Source organism: Magnolia sinica, chromosome 6 (genome assembly GCF_029962835.1).
Source record: "Magnolia sinica isolate HGM2019 chromosome 6, MsV1, whole genome shotgun sequence".
NCBI lineage: Eukaryota > Viridiplantae > Streptophyta > Magnoliopsida > Magnoliales > Magnoliaceae > Magnolia > Magnolia sinica.
In genome coordinates, this window is record NC_080578.1 from 82,085,323 (window position 1) to 82,103,416 (window position 18,094).

The 18,094-nt window shown below is 39.1% G+C and overlaps 1 protein-coding gene across 1 annotated transcript; it reads left to right on the top strand.

The window, feature by feature from the left end:
- Window positions 1-1,211: 1,211 nt before the first annotated feature.
- LOC131248932 (DJ-1 protein homolog E-like) lies at window positions 1,212-9,407 on the top strand. Its single transcript, XM_058249458.1, has 4 exons — window positions 1,212-1,479; window positions 6,894-7,337; window positions 8,127-8,489; window positions 9,176-9,407. The coding sequence occupies exons 1-4, from the start codon at window positions 1,300-1,302 to the stop codon at window positions 9,353-9,355; spliced, it is 1,167 nt and encodes a 388-aa protein (XP_058105441.1). The 5' UTR covers window positions 1,212-1,299; the 3' UTR covers window positions 9,356-9,407.
- The last annotated feature ends 8,687 nt before the right edge of the window (window positions 9,408-18,094 follow it).

Below are 18,094 nucleotides of genomic sequence, written 5' to 3' on the forward strand. Positions count from 1 at the left end.
ATAACTAACATTTAATGTTTTATGTATTTTAATGCAGCCAAGCTTATTATTTGATGTGGTCCACTTGAGCATTAGATTTGCCTCTGTTACCTTAAAATAATATGAAAAAAAAAAAGATTAACGGTTTGGATGTACAGATACATCACGGTGGCCCGCCCACAGAACCGCCCGATCGGAGCGAGGGACGGGCGGAGGTAGTACGCAATCCGCGTCCCTTATTCTTCGAAATGAAATAAGTACTAATAACTTCCAACGAGCTCCTCGTGGGACGCGAATCGCCTGTGCACCCGTCCTGATGAAGTTACTGTGTTCGTAAGCTATTTTGGGCCCACATAAGAAAAATCAAATCCGTCCATCCGTTTTTCAAGCTCGTAATAGTACAGAAATAGAAAATTCACATAGACCCAATTCTTATATGGGCCATACTACATGAAAAACTGAGAATGGAAACTTCCACCGTTGAAACCTTCCTGGAGCTGAACGTGATTTTTATATCCAATCCAAACCGTTCATAAGGTTATTAAAACTAGGATAAAATGTATTAATATATATTATTATGATCCAATACTTATGTAGCCCCAGAAAATTTTCCAATGGTGTACGTTGAATCCAAATATTTCATGTCGTGTGGCCCAGATAAGTTTTAAATATTCCTGATATTTTTAATTATTTCCTATTATGATCTTCAAAAACTTATGGACGGATTAGATTTATGAAGGAAATCTATGCGGACCCCACGTAGCTTACGACCACACCAACTTCCTGTGAGCGGGGGCACGGGCAATTCGCGTCCCTTCTCGTGGGAGAGTGCGTTTTGCCTCGTCGGGACTTAGGACCCAGCATGACTCGCCACGCACTGGGGACCACATTCTGAGTATTTCAATTTATCTGGACCGTACATTTTGTGACTATATATTTTTTAAAAAAATTCTTTTAACAGATGGTTTTAATATTAATTTCTGTAGATGAATTTTGAATAGACCATATTCAAATCTAAAATTCAAAGGTTACGATCATATTTTAAGATAATTACTAGTGAAAACCATTATTTATGGTATTAAAGAGAATACGAACGGTTGATATCATCTTAAGATTTCATTACGTGGGCCCAGATGGTGGCGTCACACGGTAGAAACTGTATCCCCTCGGAAGCAAAAAAAAACGAACTCCTCGTGGGATGGAAGTCCGAATCCACCCTCACAGCGCTGACCTCTTCTCTCCTCTTTAAAGGCCCCCCCAAAATCGTTACTTGCTCATCTACGGACCGTCCGATCAGCTTCTCCTCGTACTCTCTCAGCCATGGGATCGTTGGCCAGGAAATCAGTTCTGATGATCTGCGGTGACTACATGGAAGACTACGAAACGATCGTACCGTTTCAGGCGCTCCAGGCCTTCGGCATCCACGTCGATTGCGTGTCCCCCAGCAAGGCATCAGGAGATCGTTGCTTCACAGCCGTTCATGATTACATGGGCCATGAGGTATGTGGACGTTTGGATTGGATGCACTCTTCAATCGAATTGCAAAGGTTCTATGAGATCGTGCTCTGTGGGCCCCACTGTAATGTGTGTTAGATATCCACACCATTAATTAGATGCACTCTTTCGTATTAGGTGAATTCATGACTTAGGTGGGCCACACCATAGATAATAATTAAGATTGAATGCCCATCCATTGAAACCTTCTTGATTATTTATAGGGTCCGTTGATATGTGATTCATACATCTAATCCATCCATTGTGTGTGTCCCACTTGGATGAGGGATCACACCAAATTTCAGGTTATTTCAAAACTCAGGTGGGCCCCACCAAGTGGTTTTAGACGTTTTAGGCATGTTTTTACATGGTTTCAGATTGTGTGCCCCACCTGAGTTCCAGATGCGACTGATTTTTGGTACATCCCATAACTTAGAGATTACCTACCAAATGCACGGTGTGGATATCCAACAAACATCACAATGGGACCCAAAGAGCTCGACCTCATGGGAAGTTCCTGGACACATGGAAAAACAGGTAATGCAATCTGAACCGTCCAAGTCAACTGTAGATGAGGTTTGGTGGACTACTGACCTTTTTTTTCTTCTTTTTTTTTTTTCCATTTTTACTGTCTTTTGCTTGCCGTAAAATGGACGGCTGTGATCAATCCTTAATGTGATTTTGGGCTATAATACCAAGTCTATACAAGGATTTGCATATAATACTCCGGTTTTCAGGTTGTTCAAGTGGGGCCGTGGTTCCGATATCCAAACCATTGTTCTAGTGGGCCCCACTGCTGACAGACAATTTTCCAAAAGTTTTCTGGATAAGAAAAATGTTAAGTGGGTGTTTGGATGCAAAACATCAGTAAACCTATCTATTTGGAAGTTCATTAATTTGTAGTTTTTTTATTTTCCAGCCTTGTGATTTTACATGGTTTCATAGAGAAGTTTACATTAATTTCTCAATTCCTTCAAAATCACTTGAGATTGCACTTTAACAAAAAAAAAATTAGAAAAAAATCACTTCTTGGATGATCTGAACCATCTGATTAATTGCCAGGCAATAGAAGGTTGATAATTATTATAATAGAGAAAGTATGATCATTGATCTAGAATGTCGGCTATGTGACCCACCTATGATTGATCATCTCTCTCAAATCAATGGCTATGAAAATGGAAGGTACATATTATTTATACAAGAAAAGCTTGGTCATTGATGTTGTATTTTAAAAGGAGGTTATTAAATTTCCCTCCAAAAGTTTTAAAACATGTCTCCTTTTTAGCTTTGGTTTTTAGGATATCTATAAGACTTGTAAGTAGTTTATATAAGCAATGGTTATGGTAGAAGGCTTTTGCCTTTAAAGAACATGAGGATTTTGGGTGTGCACCATCTCTTTGCAATGCGCACGCCAAGCCGAGACTATTGTGCCGTGCTAGGGCCATGTGGGTTAGGGTCTGGGCTTCAATAGATACGATCGTTGGGCCCCAAAAAAAAAAAAAAAACATGAAGGGACATTGCTCTTCTTTCGGGCCCAATGATCGTATCGATTGAAGGCCCAACGGTCAAGTCGGGCTTAAGGTCCAGCAGTAATGTCTCTTCAGGCCCAACTGCCATGTCCTTTAGAGGTTGACTTTTCAAGAATCTGGTTGCATTAAGGAACATCGTCCAAGGAGGGTAGATTCAACTTCAAGCCGAGTGATTGTAAATTACACCTTGACTACTACAAAATTCAATAAATCCTCTCTCTCTCTCTCTCTCCCTCTCTCTCCCTCTCTCTCAAAGCAATTTAAAAAAGAGAATAGCACCGTATCTCATATGGGTTTCACAATTATAGGGATTGGTTCCATAACCATTCGGGACTCAATGGAGCAATTTTACAAATAATCTCTCATGGATTTACTGGTGATGCATTTTTTTTTCTTGGCGGGAACAAGTTACGATAGAATACGTCTTGTTTATCTCGACGAAATGGGAGGAGCTCTTCAATTTAAGAGCATATGGTCTAGATAGTTTTCCAAAACCCAAAGCTAATAGTTGATTTAGATTTTCAATAATGTAGGGCCCCTATTGATTGCCCATCCTTTGGAAGAAAAAAAAAAAAAAACTTCGATATGATTATCATGACCATCCAATCAATCAATACAAAATGGATGGTCCATAATTTGTGCATTTTGTTATGTGAAGCTTACCTTTCAATGTCATTCCTTCCTGTAAAATCACTTTGATAGGATGATCCTAACTATTTGAGCAACCTATAGGAAATGGATTATCCATATTTATTATATTTGTTCATCAAGCATTAGCTTGCCTTTTGTTACCCATTCTTCCCAAAAAATCACTTTCATATAATGATACTAACCAAAAAAATCAGTGGCTATACAAAATTGAAAATTGAACTAGAAAGTATTGAGTCCTTAGATTTGGATCGTCCATGAGGGTCTCATCTAACCTTTTGAAAATTACTTTGATGCGATGATCCTTAACCACCTGATTAGTGGATGGGAAATAGACTAGCCATTTTTATATACTAAAAAGGTCCTACCAATGATATGGACCATGCTTCATGTGGGAAACCATTCTTGTTTGTCCCTCCTAAAATATCACTTTGATTGGATGATCCTAACCATCTGATAAGCCGGTAGTCAATGGATGTTCATATTTATTATATCAAAAAGTTCTGATCACTGTCTACCATTTGATGCCTACCTGCTATAACCCATCGCTCTTAAAATTTACTTTGATCAGATGATGCTAAGCACTCAAGCAATTTCTTGGAAATTTTATGATGTGTATCCATATCTTACTACATATGTCATTGATTTGGTTGTTTCATTATATAGGGTCTACTTTTCATTGTTGATCCCTTTAAGAAATCACTTTGAACAAATGATCAACGACTAGGAAAAAAAAATTGACAAATCTCATTCTTGGCAATTTCTTGGATTAGAAATTTCTCAGGAGATCTTCAAATATTGATGTTTCTCTTCCGAATGTCAACATAGAGTGAAATTTTAGTTTTAGATAGTTTCTAGCATTACAAGTGGGAATGGCTTGCGGTGAGATTGATGAGTTTCCAACAACAGTGGGTCATGAGAAGTTGGCCTTGTGGAGAATGACAGAAGTCACAATACTAGAATAATCCGCTTCTCAAATAGTGCAACAAAGTCACACTAGCCCAAGACTCACAACCAAGGAAGAAAGAAGAAGAAGAATCCAATAGATGAAGATGCGGAAAGGGATATAATGTTTCTAATTCAAATAATGAACATCAAGTTAATACAAAGAAGAGAAGAAAAATCCACCTGGTATGAGTTCCCACCTACAATAGACAATGGAGCTTGGAGTTGTTGGACTTCTCCCTGTTTTACCTTTTCTTAGATTGCAGGAGATGGTAGGAGATGGCACAACAACCTCTATTGTACAATAGAATTTGCATTTAATGAGAGGGATTCTCATAATAACTCATGGGAAATAGGGATTGAAAAAGTAGAATAAACGAGAGAGAGAGAGAGAGAGAGAGAGAGAGAGAGAGAGGAGACATGTGCCAACCACACATGTGCAATTGGAGCCCATAGTGCAAAATGACCAAAAGACCTAAACACACAAAATACAACATTAACCTCACTACAACACTTAAACCAAAAAAATAAGAAAACTAAAAAGCTTGAAAATACACTTACGCCTGTCAAAAAAAAAAAAATCACTAATCATTCATGAATTAGCTGCTAGTAGTTAAGGTGGGGTCTAGTGTATGTTATTTAACGTGGAGATGTACCTTTTTCATATAAAAATAAAAAAGTAAAAAAAAAAAATTAAAAAGAAACAAGACTGCTATTCAATCAACTATGCTATATGAGGTATGAGTTTTCGGCCATGTGAAAGCAACATAAGCAAAGATTGTGTTACAGAGATGCAGATATTGAGATGGAAGTGTACAAAGACTTACGAGGATAGAATTAAGAATTTGATCATATAAGCAGGATGGTATTCATCCCAATAGAAGAAAAAAATACACAAGTAGACTACAATGATTTCCGTACACGTAATGAAGATCAAAGATGGCTAAAATAAAGAGAGGAACATTTATTATAATTGAAGGGCTTGAAAGGAGGATACGAAGAAGGTGTAAAAAGAGTTTGGATTGAGGTGGTGAGAAGGGCTATGAAAACTTGATGACTTCTTGAGGTAAGAACCCTAAAGAGACTTTAATTGGGAAAAGAAGATTTGTAAAGCCCACCCCAAATAGCTGTTGGATATAGTATGACATATGTTCCTTTCTACTATGCTAATAAAGGGTACCTTTGAATGACTAAATATAAATATAGATATTTGGATGTCTCTTATTAATTATTAATGACTAATGAAAGCCTCCCTTGTTCTGAAAGACGGAATTCCATCCCCTTGTAAAGGCCGTGGATAGATGGAGGAACAAGTACAGTAGGCACCGAGAGTTTACCAACCTCAGGGCTTCCATTTCCTTTTTTGGGTTTGGGGCTTTCAGGCCTCTCTCGATCTTCTTCATATAAGGGAAGGGGGAAGGAGTCTAAAGCAATGGATATTAATAATGATAGATGTTGCATATGACATGATCAATTCGACCATTCGTCTCCTTTATCCTCCCACTACCGATAGTTTCCACTGGATGAAAAATGCTGCTGGAGTTCTAACAATGAAACATGACTAGGAAGTTATTCGACCATTGCATCCTATAACCAGCTGGTACAAATGGGGTCAAAAGCTTTGATGATGATGATGATGGTTGCATTTTGTGTGTGTGTGTGTATGTGATTGTGTTATATATTTGTCATAGTTGCTACAATTGATATCAAATTCCTACGATTGGACGGCTCGGATTTGTTGGGTTTACCAAGACTTTTGGGACACACACACACATATGTATAGAGATATATAGCATCCAATTGATCCAAAATGTCCAACCCATCATGATGGGAATGCCACAGAAATCATGCCAATACAATAATCAGGTGGGCCACCACTTGAATTTGGAGGCTTTCAGGCAATATTTTGGTTGCTTTCTATAGTGTAACCCACTTAATGGACTATTTTTTGGAAAATTTGACCATATGGTGGCTCACACCTTTTGCATAAGTTGGATGACATAGACCCACAACGTGGGTCCACAGTTACTAGTTACCACCAAGGTATGCAAAAACGGTTATGTCATGGTTGACCAATGGACGTTCCAAATGATTGATTGGGATGTCCCAGTGTCCTTGTGAAACCAGGAATTATATAACTTGTAGCTCTTAGGGAACACCATCATTCTAAATTATTATTATTTTTAATTACCTTTTTAACTCGACTCAGTACATGACTGAGTCAGTGAGTTTTGGACTACTGAGTCTAGCTGGTTGAACACTACCTCCTAACAGATGGTTTCTCTTTGATCTCCACAGCTATACACTGAGCTACAAGGCCATTTCTTTACACTGAACTCCAACTTCAGCGACGTTAAACCAGAGTCGTACAATGCGCTCATAATTCCTGGTGGGCGGTTTACAGAGCTACTCAGCATCGATGATAAGGTGTTGAGGATTGTTACAGCATTTGCTGAAGCAGGCAAACCAATCGCGACAACTTGTCACAGCCAACTACTTTTGGTTGCAGCAGGACTCATGAAGGGGATGAAATGCACTGCATTTCCGAGCTTGAAGCATGTGGTTAAGCTGGCTGGAGGGATTTGGTTGGATCCAGAGCCTGTCACGTCGTGTGTTCTTGATGGTAACTTCATAAGTGCGATCGGGTGGCCCGCACATTCTGAGTACCTCAGTCTTCTTCTTAGATTGATGGGAGCAAAAGTTTCAGGATTCGAGAACAAAGCAGTTCTGTTTCTATGTGGGGTAAGCTGATTTTCCTTAATTTCATTGTGGTTAGGCCTGCTTGGATGGGAAGAATCCAAAAACCAATCCTCAGGAAATGAAAAACTACAAAATTCAAATGATATTCTATTGTTTGGTTTGTTTTAAAGTGTTGTTTTCCATGAAAATGTTAAAAGGTCAATGGTCAAATGTTATGTCTGACGGCTGGGCCCCACGTTCGAGTGGGATATTGATGTGATGCCTCCACCATAAGTGAAAATTGCCATACAGTTCTCACATACACATTGGAAGAGGGGAGTTATAACAATTCCTTAGCTATCTTCATCAAACCTATATAGCCTGTGAGGCTCTCAATTCCATATTTGATCTAGACTGTCCATCTGGTGCGACCTGCTGTGGATGAGAGATGATCCAAACTTCTTTACGATTGAAAATCCTAATATTCAATTATTAACCCTTTTCCTTGAAGGTGGATGGTTGATCTTGCCATTTTCCCCTCTTATTACCATCTATTTGTAGACCAGAAATGGAATGTTTAGGATCATCCAATACATAAGGCATCTGGGGCGTCCCCCATTTACGATGGGCTTCATTAGATCAACGGTCTGGATCGCTGAAGCAAATTGATGTCCAGGTTTGAGGGAAGAAAGACAGATCGAATGGCTAAGATCCTCCAATCTGGGACATTTATGGGGCATTCCCATCCACATTGGCACCGATCAGATCGATGGTCTGGATCACCAAAACCATGGGCATCAGATCAATCATTGAGGCCAAACTGACTTACAATATACATTTTTTTTTTCTTAGGACTATGTAGAGGATTATGAGATAAACGTGCCATTCCAAGCCATGGGAGGCCTGGGTTGCCGAGTCGACTCAGCCAGCCCAAGCAAGAAGAAAGGAGAGAAATGTGTGACTGCGATCCACGACTTTGAAGGCGCCCAAGTGTGCAGCGAGAAGTCTGGCCATTACTTCATCGTCACTTCAGATTGGAACGATATCAATGTTGATGATTACGATTGCCTAGTGATACCCGGTGGGAGATCGCCCGAGTATCTGGTCATGGACGACAAGGTGGTTTCAATGGTGAGGCAATTCTCAGAGAAAGATAAGGTTGTTTCAGCAATTGGGCAGGGAAAACTGGTCTTGGTTGCTTCTGGGCTTTTGGAGGTGAGGTTCTCTCTCTAGTATTTGCTACATTTTTAATCAGACAGACTTATATTTTATAAACTCGACTCAACTCACCAAGTCAATTCAAATCGACCACCAAGATTCAAGAAAAATCGATTTCGTCATGACTCGGTCGAAACTTGACTCAGAAAAAAAAAAAAATTCCATCTTGGCACACTTAACATAATATATAGTATTTATCCGGATTAACTCGATAAATCGACCTGACCCGACTCAAATCAATAGTTAATAAATATAAATTAACACCTCTAAGGTTAGCAATGAATATTTAAAATAGTTGCAAATCATATTAAGTACTTAAAATTTTCAGAATAAGTAAAATCATACTTAGCTTTCTGGTGGAGAGTGTCTATACGATACGCAGACGTTGCAGGTTCAATTCCCACACTCCTCATATCTGCGAGTTGACTCGATGAGTCTTTGGGCTGAATAGGAGCTAGAACATAGTTTCCTAAAGACTCAGCTCAAAATCTCACCGAGTTGAGTTGATGATGGTGAAAGAAAGTTTTCAAGGGTCATTATCCAAAAATGAAGAACTCCACTAATCCTATATGGGGTTGGGGCCCACCCAATAGCTTGGACAGTTTGGATTGAAGAAATTTGGTAATGTTGCCCTTCATGGATTTTGATTGGTTTGATGAGTGGGACATTTTTTTGTGTGACAGGGGAAGAGATGTGCAAGTGGTTATGGAATGAAGGCTATAGTAAAGGTAGGAGGTGGGGAAGTGGTGGAGTCTGAAGAGTCTGTGGCCCATGGGAAGCTGCTAACTGCAACTGGTTGGACTGCTCTCCCTTCTTTCATTTCCAGACTTGCCAGCCTCTTGGGAATAAGCATTGTCTTTTGAACCCTTTTAAATGTATCATTTATTATCATAATCCATGCTCAGTTTGGAACAATGGCCCACCGTGTAAGTATGGCCAGCATTGAAAACATGTGGGGTTCTCTTAGGGATGTGTTGTGATCCTAACCATTCATCAGGTGAGTCAAACCTTCCCATTCAATCGCACTGAAAACATGTCTAAAATGATCCTCAAGTGGGCCAAAAGAGTGTGAAATCTAGAGTGGTTGTCATTTCTCCGACAAAAACGTAGACATACAGCCTTGGGGTTGCTTTTTTAAAAGAAAAAAAAAAAATTTACACACACTCACGCCAGTGGAATTTCACCACCTATGGGCACTCGAACCTTAACTTAGGTAAAGATAGATAATCTAATGTTTGGATAGCAAGTGAAAATTGTAAATTCCATAAATAAAAGCTCACCTAATTTCTTGTGCCAAACACGAAAAGTGTAATTAATATTGTGAAGTTACAAACATTCCAAACAGTCACATCAATGAAAAACCTTCCCCATTTCCATTAGTTTTCAAAGAAACATGCCCTCAAAAGAAACTAAGAAATAAAAATAGAAAGATTTAATCCCCCGATCATCTTAAAGTGGATAATAATCACTAGAGCAGCAACTTCATTAGCCCAACTTGAGTTCAGGTTTTCAAGGTCCTTGGTTTGGTTTCAGGTTAGATTGGGTTGGGAACAATCACATGTATTGGAAGGGACTGTCGGGTCTGACCCATTTGGGATCAGGTTGAGCCTCAACCTGACCCAAGTCATAGCTCAAAACCTCAAAAACTCGCCTTGACTCGATGACTAGCTGAGTCAGGTCAACTCGAATACTTGGGCAGGTTTTGAGTCAGGCCACCCAGTTTTAGAGCTATGGTATTAATAACTCTTACCTACTAAAGATAACGTAGCACCACTAATGGATCCAGCACATGACGCAGGGAAGGACGTAATGAGGTCAATCACCGTCTTCCCCAGGGATAACAACTCTGAATCCATGGAGCTTTTTGGATTCCTCACAGAGTTTCCTCGAATCCATGAGGGATAAAATAGAAATATTTTCTAATAAATTAAAAAATAAATTGATTGATGATAAAAACGAAATTACAATCCTTTAAATAATAAGTTCAACCCTAAAACATAGTTTTAGACTTAAACTCCAACTCAAACTCCCTAAAAAAAATGTTGACTTGCTATAAATAGTTAACTTGCTATTTATAGATGGTCATGATTCCTTCTAAATTTCATGGTTTTCCGTAAAAAATAGTAAGTGTCCAATTTGGCCTAACCACATTATTCTCCTAATTTTTCTAAGCCTTTTTCATGTTGGGCACGGCTCCTACAACCTAGAAGGATCAAAAGTTATGATCGAATTAAAACTTACTATGTATAGTAAAAGTTAAAATAAAATGGACTTTTGACCGTCGATCTGATGGAATCTTGCAAATTCGGCGTGGGAACCACGGCATAGCGAAAATCATATATGATACGTTGAAAAACTCATTCCGGTTTGCGAGATACGACTATTTTAAGGTTCTGATGGTCCGCTGGTCCATCTTTGCCATGAAAGTGCCCGCGATCCGCTCTACATCAGCACACCATTGAAATATACATGCAATGGGCTGAATTTGGGCTGGGCCATGATAGACAATGGACTGGATTTGTTCACCCATCATGGGCTGGGCCATGATATTCGTGAGAATTGATCACAAGCAGTGCCAGTCCATACAACTTTCACGTCAATTTCTTTCTTGCCAATGTCATATGTGTAGAATATCCTATCCTTTTAAAAGGTGGGCCGTATGTGTAGAATATCCTATCCTTTTAAAAGGTGGGCCATATATGAGTAGAATATCCTATCCTTTTAAAAGGTGGGCCATATATGAGTAGAATATCCTATCCTTTTAAAAGGTGGGCCATATATGAGTAGAATATCCTATCCTTTTAAAAGGTGGACCATATATGAGTAGAATATCCTATCCTTTTAAAAGGTGGGCCATATATGAGTAGACTATCCTATCCTTTTAAAAGGTGGGCCACACCATCATGACGAAAATCCATTCATTCTGATCTTCTGTCTCGGCCCGCATTTTGAACTGTTTCGGGCCAGGCCGTTGGGCCGGCCCTATTCACACCACAAGCATGCCCGTGCACTCTTGCCACAATGGGTTCTCGAACCCATGACCTCATGTTAAAACTCTTCCGAGTCTACCACTGAGTCATAGGGTTGCAGGCCATTTACACCCTACTTACAATCACCTATTGCATCTTGCACGGAGACTATATTTTTAACTCTTTATGCATGTGCGGCCCACCTGATCAAGGGATGAGCTAGCAACATTCAATGTTGGAAATACAGTTTTGATCAATTTCAGTATAGGCTCAGGCCCATCAATTCTTTGGGTTCTGTCTCGGGTATGCCATGCTAAACGCATCTGGGCTCAAGCATTGGGCCTTATATGACTTGGCTGGGATGGGCCTCACCTGACCTAGCCCAGATTCATTCCCACCCCTGTTTGTGCAAGATCAAGGCCATTCTCAGGTGAGCTTGCATTGAACATGATCCTACCACAAACCAGATCAGGCCATACTCAGGTGGGCCTGTGTTGAACAACCCATCCATAAATGACGCAGGGATGAACGTAGATCACCATCTTCCTCAAGGATAACTACTTCGAATCCACGAAGCTTCCCTCAGAGAGACTTCTCGAATCCACAAGGAAAAAAAATAGCATGGGAAATAGAAAATAAATTCTATAAAATTCATAATTTGATTAATGAATGAATAAACGAGTTTACACCCCTTTAACTAGGGATACTAAGCCATGGAAGAAGTTTTGGAATTAAATTGCAACTAAAGCTACTACAATTCGCAACTTACTATTAATAGTAAAGTTACTATTTACACATGATCGTGATGAGCATGGTTTTCAGCCAAAAATAATAAGTGTACTATTTGGCTTAACAACGACGTTCTCCTAATTATTCTAAGCACTTTTCATGTTGGGTACAACTCCTAAAGCCTAACGGAACTATAAATAGTAAAAATGAGATTAAAACAGGATTTCGACCATCGATCTGATGGTATTTCGCAAATTCTGCTTGTAGCTGGGCTGGGTGGCTAAACTAGCTCTTCTGACCCCAAAATCATATATGGTACATCCTATAGTTCATTCCGGTTTGCGAGATTCATCCGTTTTAAATTCTGACGGTCCAGATCACCTCCGCTTTCGATCGGGCCTTTTCTAATCCATCTTGGCCATGAAACTGTCTGCGACCCGCTCTACATCAACAAATCAGGCTTATCCAGTCTGCGGATAAAAATGTGTATATGACGAAAATGGTTAGTTGGATAAAACGAGCTAATGAGTGGACCACCTTATTTTTGGGTCACCATGGTGGGCACCACCCAATGAATACAGTAGAGTCTACACGTCCCATGGAATCAAGTATATTCCATGAAAAATGATTCGATTCCATGAAAAATGATTCTATGTTAACCGTTGAACATTCCATGCATGTGGCCTACTATGAATAATTCAACTATTAAATAATGCTAATAATTAAATTAGGGTCAAACCCTTAATCATATAGGGTATAATAATGTGGGCTTGTTTGGGCCACATAATTCATTAATAGAGATCGATCACCTACACGCGACGGCACCACACGTTGTGGTGCCCGTACTGTCTTTTCCGCTGACATGTCACTACGAGTCAGTCGGACATAGAGGTCATGAAAACGTTGCGCCCCACCGCGAAGGTCACCCTTCTCGAAAGTCAAGCAAATCCAACCATTAGCGATCAACGGCTGTAATTGAATTGATCATACATTACGGTACATCTGATTAGTGGACCGGCCCGAATCTGTGCCAAGTGATCTTCATGGTGGGGCCTACCATTGTCATGCTACGGATGTCATGTACAGGAAGCGGATTGGCTGGTGTACCACATACCAGCTATATAGCTGGTGTAGATACGTGTTGTGCGAAGACGAGTGCCGACGCTCCTCGTGCTCCGAGTTGTACGAACGGTCCAAAGGAGATCAAAGTTACATGGGCCCCACAATGACGTATTTATTATTTCCACACCGTTCATCCATTTTTCGAGATCATTAACACATAAAATGAATCATATCCAACCCTCAAGTGGAGCACACCAAAAATAGCAGTGAGAATAATAATTTTCACCGTTTCAACATTAGTAGGGCCCACCATAACGTTTATTTTCCATCCAATCTGTTAATAAGGTCAAAAATATATGGATGAAGAGGAAAAACAAATTTCTTATTGATCCGAAACTTCTGTGACCTCCAAAAGAGTTTCAATGGTAGACGTTCAATCCCTCACTGCTTTTTGCAGTGTGGTCCAATTGATCTTTAGATCTGTCATATTTTTCGGCTCAAGCCTTAAGACAAGCTCGCCAAATGGATGGACGGTTTGGATATAATACATACCTCATGATGGGACCCACAAAACTTGCTAACGTCAATACATTAGCTATATAGCTGGTGTGTGGTACACTAGCTAATCCGCTTCCTCATGTACAAGTGGAATGTTAGTGGGTCCCACAAGTGGTGGTGCTATTGCCTGTAGGTAGGGCTATACACAAACCGAGCTAGGTCGGTTAACTTACTCGACTCGGCCCAAAAAAGCTCGACCCGGAACTGAGTTCGATTCGGGATGGGCCATTTTCTTCAGCCCAAAACTGAGTTCGGGCCAAATTCGGATAGGTCCCAGTTTGGCCCGACTCAGTTCGAAATCCGACTCGACCTGGCCCAACTCAGTCGAGTGGTGTGTGTGTGTGTGTGTGTGTGTGTGTGTGTGTATTCAAAACCCTACCCGTCCCTTTCTCTTTTACCCTTCTGGGATAGTTCACCACTCATCTTTGAAGTGACAGTGACTTATCCACCTCACAGACGTATAACTTGAACGGCCTAAATCCATCCAAATACAAAAAGGAATTATAATATCTTGACTGGTTAGATTTTTTGTAGAGTCTATAGTTCAACTATCTAAACCGTTGATCAAGGGCCTTGTAATGGGACACGGATTACCGCCAAAGCCCTTTTCATGAACTTGCTGTAAGGTCTAAAACTGGCCCGAACTTAGCCTGAACTCACCTGATTGTTGACCGGGCTGAGTTCGGGTTGGACATGTTCGCCCGGTGACCGGGCCGGGCCGGGTTCGAACTGGGTTTGGCTGGTGACCGAGCCGGGCCGAGTTGAGCTCAGTTCGACTCGAATCAACTCGTGTACACCCCTACCTATAGGTGATCAGTTTTCTTCACTAATAATGGTTTAAAATAATTGAACATGTTCAACCTAATTAATTACTAGACATTCAGACATCATTTTCAGACCATACATAGCTAAAATTATTATATTGGATGGTGGTCCACCAGCATTGTTTTTTGATCTAAAATAATATTTTTGCAAGCTAAGCGACATGTGGTTAGTACAAAGCATTTAATCAAGTATAATCAAGATTAAATGTAGTGCATCCGTCCAATGTTTTTAATGGAAACGAACTTTGTTTTTACCCTACATCACCATTGTCCGATCTTGATCAGGAAGTTGTTAGATTAGGTGTGGGGGCCACCATTTGGTATGTGATGGCCCACAATTGATGGGTTTTAAAGATGGTGAACCGTAAGATCGTCATCGGACGATGACAATGAAAACTTCATAATCCACCCAATTAAATTTAATTTGGGTTTTATCAAATACCCATTCGTCGAACCTATATGGTCCCTTGATCAGTAGATCTTATCCAATGGCTTATATGCATGGAAAATCACTAATTTACTGTTTGTATTAATCTAAGTATATCCTTTAACAGATAGTTGGAATAAAATGACCCAAGTCTTTGCATTTAGATGCAATTAATATTTTAGAACCGTTTTCCACCGAGTAAATAGCTCAACGAATGAACAATTGGATTGGATCGAAATGGAAAATGAAGAAATTCTGATGAGTTATTTTTTTCCGCACATTTTTGTGAATAAAAATGTACATATGTTTTCTTGATTGAGGATTGCCCATATATAATCATAACTATTAATGCGGGTCATTTCATTGTCCATTACATTGGCCTGTTTTAACATCTTGAAATTATAAGATTGGCAGAAAAATATCCTTAGTTGGTCGCAAAAGCCAAATGACAGAGTCATATCTATGCATGAAAATTAATAATCTACTGTTTGCATTGATCAAAGGAAGCCTTTGTATTTAGGCATAATCAATAATCTAGTACCGTCTGCGACAAAGTAAATAGCTCTACGAATAAATTAATGGTTTCAATTGAATTGGAAAATGGAGAAATTATCACAAGTTATTTTCTTCCCACACTTTTTTTTTAGACACACATGGCTTAATTTCCACTAGATCTACCTGTTTAAAAATCTTGAAATGATAAAATTGGCAAAGAAATACCGTAAATAGTGGCCCATTAAACTTATAAGATCAACCATCAATCCCATCGTTATAGAAATTGACAGAGGAATAGTCGAAACTAAGTTTAACCCAATTAGTAGAACCATCATTACAGATAGAGATATTGATAAAAGACTTGATAACCCATAGTCTAACTAAATTTATGACCCGTGATAGAGTGAAATAGCATAACAAGATTTGTATATCAGACCCCAATTAGTTAGGATAAGACTTTGATGGTGATGGTCACATCCCGATGCAACGTTGGGCAATTTAGGGCCATATGCTATAGCGTAGGCCTGTGACATTGTATTTAATTTACAATAATATAATTGTATGAAAAGGAAAGAAAAATCTAATGCTCCTTTGTTAGTAGTCCAATACATATGACATCAAATACACTTTGGTTAGTGCCCAAAAACATGTCGGCAGTGGATATTTTCAATTAAACAACACATATAACCATTATATTTTAGTAGTTTTATATTAATTATAAAAAATTATCAATGATGCTTCATTAATGATTATAATATTCCTTGATGAGAAATGACCTAAGTAGACTAATTTATGAAACTTTCCCATGCACTTAGTTGTATATGAACTTGTTGGCATTGACATCACCTTTTTGGACCGTCCATTAGGTTAATCTATAGTTGCATTTATCTAAATATTTTTTTGACAGATTCTTAAACTCGAAATGCCAAAAGTCTTTGAATTTAGGGTTTGTTTGGATTGAAAAATATGCCGATAATTTGTTGTAAATTTGCAATGATTACAAATTATAATATCTATCTTCTAAAAAATATTCCCAACAATTCCCGAACAAGCATGGTAAAATTATAATAAAAATACTTTTTGGATAGCAAATTTCATCTACAAAAAATTTAAAATGTATAATAATTATAAATTCTTTTACCTATCTTCTCTTACATTTGTATTTGACAACCATTTCCTAACAAATATTATAAAATCATAATGATGGTGCTTTTATAATACATCATTGATGTTGTCCACGATCTAAATAGGCACTCAGGTGTAATTGATATTCTAAAACAATCTTCCATAGAGTAAACAACTCTATGAATGAATGAATGGATCCAATTAAATTGGGAAATGGTGAAATTATCACAAGTTATTTTTTGCCCACACCTTTTTTGAATGAAAATTAACACATGTTTTCTCATCATGTGAACAAGAAATTAAGGACTTGTTTGTGTAAGATTGTAATTATTGACACCAGCCATTTCATCAAACGGACCATTTGCTTGGTGTACATTAGATCTATATATTTTAACATCTTGAAATGATAAAACCGGCAAGGAAAAAAGCCTAAATAGTAGCCCATTAAACACTGATATGATTGACCAACAATCACATCATTATATAGATTGACATAGACATGACTTGAATTGAGTTTAACCCAACTTATGGGAATCATCAATTCGGGTAGAAGTGACCCATGGTCTAACAAAAAATATAACGGGTTATTAGAGCTGGGCACGAACCGACTCGACCCGACTAACTCGACTCGTCCAACTTGTTCGGACTCGACCCCATCCGAAACCCGACTCGACTCGAGTATAGCTAATTTCTAATCCACTCTACTCTATCCCACTGCACGCCCCGATTCGAAAAACAAAACTCATTCTCATCCGACACCCATTGACACAACCCTCCGGCCTCTCTATCTCTCTCTCTCTCTCTCTCTCTCTCCCATCCGACAGGCGGCAACTAGCGGCTCATCAGGTGTGTGCCTGGTTTTTTTTTTTTTTTTTTTTATATATAAATTTTAAGAGGATGGACCACATAGGAAATGGTGGAGATGGAAGGAAGCAGGTTGTGGACTGAGTAAACTCTATAAGGTCCACCATGATTTATGTATTTTATCCCCTCCGTCCATCCATTTTATCCCCTCCGTCTAGCTTGATGACTCGATCGGAATCAGCAACAAGTCGATTCGACTCGATTCGGATCAGCCCAGCCTAGACCCAAACTCGTATCGAGTTAGGCATGCTAGACTTTGTACCGAATCGCATCGAGTTCGGGTCAAGCATTTTTCAAAACCGAATCAAGTCGAATTGGACCTAAGTCAGTTTGACTCGACTCGATGCCTACTTCTACACGTTATAGGGTGAAATAGCACAAAGGCATTTGTATAATGGACTCAAATTAATTAGGATAAATAAGATTGATGATGATGACCACGTCTCAACACAAAGTTGGTCTATCTAGGGATGCCCGCTATACCGTAGGCTTGCAGCTTAGGCCCGCGACATTGTAATTAATTTACAATAGCAAAATAGCATGAAAAAT